Source organism: Thermobia domestica, chromosome 1 (assembly GCF_964235325.1).
Source record: "Thermobia domestica chromosome 1, izTheDome1.hap1.1, whole genome shotgun sequence".
NCBI classification, from domain to species: domain Eukaryota; kingdom Metazoa; phylum Arthropoda; class Insecta; order Zygentoma; family Lepismatidae; genus Thermobia; species Thermobia domestica.
In genome coordinates this window covers 189,745,453-189,753,482 of record NC_137454.1, presented here as the reverse complement: position 1 = coordinate 189,753,482, position 8,030 = coordinate 189,745,453, and the positions used below count along the sequence as shown (strand labels likewise).

The 8,030-nt window shown below is 35.4% G+C and overlaps 1 protein-coding gene across 1 annotated transcript in view; it reads right to left on the bottom strand.

Moving 5' to 3' along the window:
• Positions 1-228: 228 nt before the first annotated feature.
• Positions 229-8,030, bottom strand: part of LOC145666890 (F-box only protein 39-like) — a 28,335-nt gene continuing 20,533 nt past the window's right edge. The window contains exon 5 of the mRNA XM_081734478.1: positions 229-616. Coding sequence (XP_081590604.1) covers positions 474-616 — 143 coding nt within the window. The 3' untranslated portion in view covers positions 229-473. The remainder of the gene's footprint in view (positions 617-8,030) is intronic.

The window sequence follows — 8,030 nt, the reverse complement described above, 5'->3', positions numbered from 1 at the left end:
ATAACCAAACTACTTTCCTTGTTATTTAGGATGTATATCACTAAATTTCTCCGAGAAAAGTTTGAGTTTCTGCAATGTAACTTGATAATAATTATTAGGATATATTAAATCAGAAACAGTTGGAGAATATTTATACATCTGTTCGATCAAATCTCATAACGTATAAAAAAAAATATTCTCTCGGCAGATATAGAGCATATACAACACATCAAAGTTTCTTTTCTGCTGCTAATTTTTATTTTCCTAATAGACATTACAACCTGAACAATATACAATATGATTTTTCTAAGTATACAAACAGGAGTACACAAGAGTATCATCTTAGAATTTTGTAGACTAAATTTCCAAATCAAAATCAACAATAATAATATTTTTATATAAATAAGTTTAAAAAGTAATCTTAAAGTTTACTAATTAATAAGAACGTTGTCATTCTCTTATGTTCTACCAGTAAAAATTCAAGAGGAAATAGCTTATTCGTAAATGGCTGCTTCCAATCTGAAGTCAACATTTGTGTTTACTTTGAACTCCAGTTCCAAACGATCGGCCAAAATTTCTGCTTCTTTTTCTTGTAGTTCCGACAGAAAGAAGAGAAAGAAATGGATTTTGTCCAAATCTGAAAAGTTAGAAAAAGAAACAAAGGAATAGTTAAATTTTCAAAAGAAAGAAGAAAATATTGTTAATGAATTACTATTTATAGCATAATGAATCAAGATAATTCAAGAAAATGCTAGTCATGACAGTTAACTATGGGAAACGTCAAATTCTTAAATCTTAAAATACTTGATAGAAGTTTTGCATGTTTAAAGTTTGAATGTCTCTGTTCAATACCGAAAGCATATGAGACATGAATATACATATTAACACGGGAAGTAAATCATACGTGGTTCAACCGAAAATCAAATATGAGCTTTCTGTAGAGTTAAAAGTGAGGGGAAACATGGGCGGACATCGTTCCCCCACTTCCCAAGTTTCTAAAAAAATTACAATGCGCAAAGATAGGCACGAAGGCTACCTTTTCTGATCCATTTTTACCTCTGGCTTTCTGCTCAAAATATTAGCTTTATGGTTGATATGCCACGGAACGGAATAGTAACTGTAACTTAACATGTTCAATATACTTTCCAGACAATCCTATTGTTTGGGGTTAAAATAGGTTCAAGGGTCATAAATCTAATTCCATCTAGGTAAAGTTAGTCTGAATTTTGAAGTTTGAATATACTAAGTTATCAAAGATTTTCTTTTGATTTACGATATACATTAAGATTACTATAAATGAGAAAAAAAAACACTCTTGTTCTGTGTGCTGAACTATTGGTGTATGAAATGTAAAGGACAAATTGAAGGGTGTGGTGGAAAAAGTTGGTGTCTTCCCACTTGCGACAGTCCTATTAGCGATCGGAACTGTTAACTGTCCTATGAGCGACCGATTCGAACTGTTAACTGCCCTATGAGACACCGATTCGTTCATACTAAGATAATGGAAGAAGATAAGGTTCTCTCTTCTTTAACTTGTTTTATGCCAATGTGATTTAGAACCTAACAAAATGTACTATGAAAAATTTTGCTCTGCCTGAATTTAATACGTGAGAATGTTCTCATTATGTTAACAATTTTTTATACGTTTTTCCTAATATTATTTTTTGAATTAATTTCGATGAATACATTGACTATATCAAGGGGAAAACTAACTAAATACTTAGAGTAGCTCCGCCTTCGCCTATGATTCTAATATAATTAAAAATTTCATGTTAAAGTTATACAGAGCATAAGTTTAGATTGAATATATTTATGGCATAAGAAAGAAATCAGAAAGAGGTAGGGGCGCCCGAAGAAAATTTTCTAGGGAAGGGCATGGTTGCTGTATCACGTCTTGTATATCTGATATTTAATGTATGTGATTTGGTATATTACGTATACATTTTTGTGAGCCAGGGGGGCAACTCCTGCCTTCCCATCGGGCGCCCATGGAAAGAGGGTGTTCACCACTTGAGGATATCAAAGAAATCTATAAACACGGTGTATTCGAAGAAATTATTAGACAAGTTACAAATCTCTCCCAGGACTCAACAGTTCGTCTAGTATAAGGTACTATTTCAGATTGCTACACAAGCTTTTATGTAATTTCAAGGGAAGTCAAAACAAGGGAGGAAGGCAAATTAAGCAATTAGTTTACGTTTTAGTAGCTTACAATAGGGAAGAAGGTAGTTTAAAGAGTTTACCTTTTGGATTGTTTAGAGTGAACTGTATTGTAATTGGTGGGATTGGTTGAAAATAGCCAATCAGATGTAAGGAATCTCAAAAGCTGTCTTTTGTCATTGACATTTTTTTCCATGTTATTCACGTCGAAACTGTTACACGTTTGAGTTTTTTAAAATAAAATATATTACTGGGCTTAGTAATTAATTAGGTTTGAATCAAATTAAGTACAGAAAACAGAGCTTTTGAAGAAAGGGGATATTACAACTGGATTTTCAATAATTACATAGGAATATACTTTTCATGGAAATGTCCCTGTTGTCTCGTTAAGTTATTTGATATGTTTTATGGCAAATCTAACTCAAAATTAAAATAAGATTTATTTGCACTCACAGTAGAGGAAAATATATTTGACGAACAGTATCACTGGCACGTACATATTTCATACCAAGGTTGTTCGGGCGCTAATAACGCCAGAGGCAAACATACTTTACGAGAAGGAATCATATCATCTTCCATCATCTCAATGTAAATGAATCGGTCGCTCATGGGACAGATAACAGTTTCTGTCGATAATAGGACTGTCGCTTCTGAGACTAATTCGAAAAAGTTGATAATCCACAGAAACAAATTGATGTTATAAAGTAATGTCCAAAAACGCTTTGTCCCTTTTTAATTTATCTTTGTTCAACAACCTTCCATGCTAAAATTTATAATAATTTTAGGTTGATTAAATTATTGTGAGGAAAGTGCATCAACTATACACAAGATTGCAAAGAGAGTTATCAAGTTTTCCTACACACCAATCAATTAAAGAAACGGTAAGATTAGCGAAAAAGACGAAGAAACCATGAATCCCTAAACAACAAACTAAGAAAGAATTTCTTAGTGGGTAGTTAAGGGAATGTGTAAATATTTAAGAACCATTGAGAAACAATATAACTAAACTAAAACAATTGGAAATGTTTGTACGTAAAAGAAGCTGTGTGGAACAGAACAAAAAAAGGGTGAGATTGCAAAAGAAGATTGAGGGTTATAACGTAACAATACTAAAAACTAGATAGAGGAAAATGAATATTCTTGTTGAGAAGAAATTGAATTTTGATATATACCATAAAAATGTAAAGATAACTAAACTAAAAACAAACTTAAAGGAGAACAGAAAGATTGCATTAGACAGACGATATTAAACGAGTTATCATTGAAAAAGTTATTGAGGAGGTATAGAATATGGAAAGCGGCACGCAATCTTCCAGTGATCGTAGGATACTGACAACAATTAAAACGATGGCGGTTATGATAATCGTGTTGACATGATGTAGATTAACTTTGATACTTGATTTGTACAGCCATTTTGAAATATGGTTACCAAATTTTAGTTTCGAAATCTCTAGTTTTATATTTGTAGTTTAGATATGAATCGTTGGGAAAGGGCATGATGGTAATTTTTTATTGCAATCCTACCTAAATATAAGGGCTTAATTCAACTGTAAGAAATCCGGATATTAAGATTTTTATGAACACATTTACAAATTATTAGCATGCAGAATTCTCTGCTTTTATAAATTACGTTCATTTTGTACAGAAAAAGAAACGTATATCTATGGCTTCAGTGACACATTTATGTTTATTTTCTTTAATTGAAAGTATGCATTGATGTGTTTATATTTACACACCTATTATTCAAAATGTATAAATAATAAACAGTTGTCAGGTCAATGTTTCTTGTAATCATTTGGCTACTAGTCTGGTTGTGCTCAGAGAAGTCTGCAGAGCCTTATATTCATCACGTAAAAGATGTCATAAATAATAGTCTATACAAGGTGATACGATAAGACACCGACAAACTGAAGGAGTTGTTAGTAGACACGAAAATCAGCAAAAAAAAAAAATCTAATGAACACTGGTCGAGAATGGCACCGTTTTACAGCGAGAGACATCCAAAAACCGGTAAAGGCCCTTATATAATACAAAATATCTCACGCAGACAGACAGGCATCGCTGTCGGGTGAAAATAGTACACAGAAAGTGGCACTTGACAAGCACAATGACGTTTCTATGCTAGCAGAGTGGTCATCGCAATACGGGGATCCCTACACCTAGATGGAGAATTCACATATGGAGATTAGTCAAAAAGTTTTAATTGTTACCTCGTGAAAAATCAAGCTACGAATATGAAACTTCCTGGTGGTGTTAGTCCTTCTCTACACATTCACCCTCCAATGCGACACAACTTTCCCAATGATGAATTACTTCGTGGAGTGGTTGTAAAAGTTTTCATTTTGGCTGTTTAGGAAACGTTCTACTCAGAAATAACTTCTTCGTCATTCCGGAAATGCCTGCTACGCAATGGTTTCTTCATCTGCGGAAACAAGAAAATGTCATAAGGTGCCATGTCTGGAGAATACAGGGATGAGGTAAAGTGCTATAGTCCTAAAGAAACAGCATGTGTCACTGTGTCCTGTACAGAATGAGCTGGGACGGAGCCAAAAGACTCTCTTAAACATCTTCCCTCGACTCTTCGTCTTCTCAGGAGATGCTCCTGTGATGGTTTGCCCATTATGAGTATAATCTGTTGGCACCACACCTCGGCAGTCCCAGAATACACTCAGCATCGCCTTTGCCCAAAGATGGTCGGGTGTTCATCTTTTTTCAACGGTGATGAATTCATATGTTTCCACTGCTTGCTTTGTTCCTTTGTCTCAGGTCATAGTGGTACACCCAGTTCTCATTCATGATGATTAGGCATTTGAGGAAGTCATCTGGATTGGATTGACACTGCTGCAACATTTCCGCTACAGCCTCGGTTCGGCGGACTTTTTGAACAGGTGTGGTGAGCAGTCGCAGAACTCAGTGTGTGGCGACCTTTATCATGTGCAAAATGTTGTGCAAGATGTTGAAAACTGATCCATGAATGATTTTCCTTTCTTCCACTATCGCTTGGATTGTGAAACGCCAGTCTGTGAGCACCAGGGTCTCCACTTCTCTTGCAATTCCCGATTCTTCACAGAGAGATGGCCCACTACTTCTTTGTACGTCATTCAGACTTATCTGACCACACTGTAAGGGTCTGCGCCATCTAATCACTGGGTTATATTATGGTAAATTTTTCCATACACTTTCACCAAGTCAGCATGGATTGTTACAGCATTTTTTTCTCGAAATGCAGAAAACAAATTACCGCACGATACTTCACTTTATCCATGGACTGTGTTATTTTCTTTTGATTAGCGACATGCGATACTGTGGCACGGACTACAGACATGTATCTGCAAGGAAACAAAAACTAGATAAGTATTCTTTCGAGCTGATAATCAAAACATTATGACTAACCCTCGTACGTATTTCCCATTTGTAAATAACCTCCTTAAGCAGCAGCCGCTCCGTTATCATCGGTGCAACATTGCATTTGTAAGGTGCAACTTTCTATGTAATCCTTTCATGTGAGACCCATCCATCCAACTTGTAATGCTTTCCAAGTTGATGGAGGTGCTGCCGAATGGTTTCTGCACTCTCACTGAATTGAAGTTCTAGTTCCTCACATGTCTGACCGTTGTTCGCCTCAATTGCTGCCTGAAGATCTTCATTTTGTACAGGTGTTGGTTTTGCAGCACGTGGTGCGTCTTCGAGTGTTTCTTCACCGTCCTTAACTTGTTAAACCACTGCTGCACTGTCCGCATAGTCACGACACCCTCACCAAAGGCTTGGCATATCTTTCGCTCTGCTGCAGCGGCGTTTTTGACCCCAGTTTGAACTCGTAAAGTATACACGCCCTTATGACGCTCTGTGGAGGTTCCATGTTCACTCTGTCCTTACGTAAGTTCACGGAGTAACTGAACTGTCAGAACTAGGTATTATGTTGGATATACCCACACCAACAACTGACGTTCGCCTCATATCCATTCGCATTCAATTCACGGTGTATCGAAGACAGACCTTCACAATCGAACACAGACCTCCACAGAAAGCGACAGAAGTTTCTTGGTTATCTTTATAAAATACTACATTTATGTTCGTAACCAATTTAAATCGACAATGAAATCTCGGAAGACGTAAGCTCTAACATCTCGATTCCAAATGCTCGCTAGTAGATTCCAAATTTTGTGTAAATTTGTCAATTCTTGGAGATTTCAGAAATGTTCTTTTTTTTTTTTTTTTTGTTCAACGTTTTTAGAGTCGTTTCGAGCTCGTAAGATTAACATTGTCTTTAGATTACTATGGTTTATGTCCTTGTGTTAGGTAACAAGTAGAAGTGCCAAGTATAGCGGGTTGATGGAAATTGAATGCGTTTTGCTTTAATTGAATGGCGATACCTATCATATACTGGAAACTTCAAAGGCCTGTAGAGCCGAAATGAGGCGTCCTCGGATATGAATTTATAAGAGAAAATATTTTCATTCTACATCATCTGTCACTTCTCCAATTTTGTCACGCAACCTACTACTTTTGTGAGTCTCGCGTAATTCACTTGTGTCTGTCAAGGGACATGTACAGATGTAGAGAAGAAATGGAAAGGGGATTTATGCTCGTATTAGAATGATGCGTTGTGTAGACAGTCCAGCTTTAGCTAGTAATAATAATAGTAAAACAGAGAGAGCGCGCAACGAAAAAATTAAAATTATACACAAAATAGGCAAGATAGAGAGACGCTGTTGTCTTGTATAATTTGTATACCTTATTTATTTAAGTTTTGCATTAGACAGGCGTAACTTCTGAATTTGTACTATTATTAGAAGCAATGAAGGCTTTTGCTTCACCAGTAGGCTTTTAGTTGATTCTTGTGAAGTCAGCGAATAGCATCATTTCACTATTTTATGTGGCTCTCTAGACCGGATTTTACTGCTTCTTAATACAATTAGCTCCCCTATTCAATAACTTCACGACGCTAACTCATTACTAAAAATCTATTGCTGTAACGAGAATCCAATCCCAGACTACTCAAACCAAAGGCGTTCTTCCTTTAAGCCAAAGCACTTTAAATTACAATTTTCATAAATAGACTATATTGACCACTATTATTCATGATCAACACACTATATATACACACAGGTGCTCATCTTCCCCAAGGTCCATCACGTACTGCCCTGAGTACTTCTAGAACATGTCTCCATAAAAAGCAAATTCAAGTTACAAACTTTTTTACTGGTTCTGATTCCCAACCTCTTTCCCATCGTAGTATAACTTTAACTAAAAGTGTTGACTTTATAAATTATGCACTTTTATATGAGTTGTCTGAAATCAGATTGAAATAACTACATTCTCATCTTGTGGGAAATTAGCATTTTTGAAAACAATGATAACTTCGCACGAACTATTACCATTGGAAAATGGGCTTCACGTAACCCTTTGTGGTGATTCCTACACTTATTTAGTTGTGACATGATTCGTTGTGGATGATTTCATACCCTTAAGGTCCATAAGAATTGTAAGGCAGATAGAACACATATTTTTTAATAGTTATTTAGGCATGTAATCTCCAAAATTCGTCATTGGAAGATTCTTACCTCAACGGTTACTCAGTTACGGCCTGGGACCAATATGTCACTATGATAAATAAAGATTTTTTAAAAACAAATAATCATGAGCAATTCTATGATAAGTTTTGTTTTTCTTTTCTTTTCCCTCTGAATAGTGTTAGCAATTATACTGTTTATGTGTAATAATGGTTTTGTTTTCCATATATTTCATAAATTAATGAGTATCTGATAAAATATCATACAAAACCAAAGGCTAATTTTCAAACTACTACAGAGGAATTTGTATTTATATTCATTTATACATGTATTTAATCTTAGGCAATCCCTGAAGCTTTAACATCCAACACATGAAAA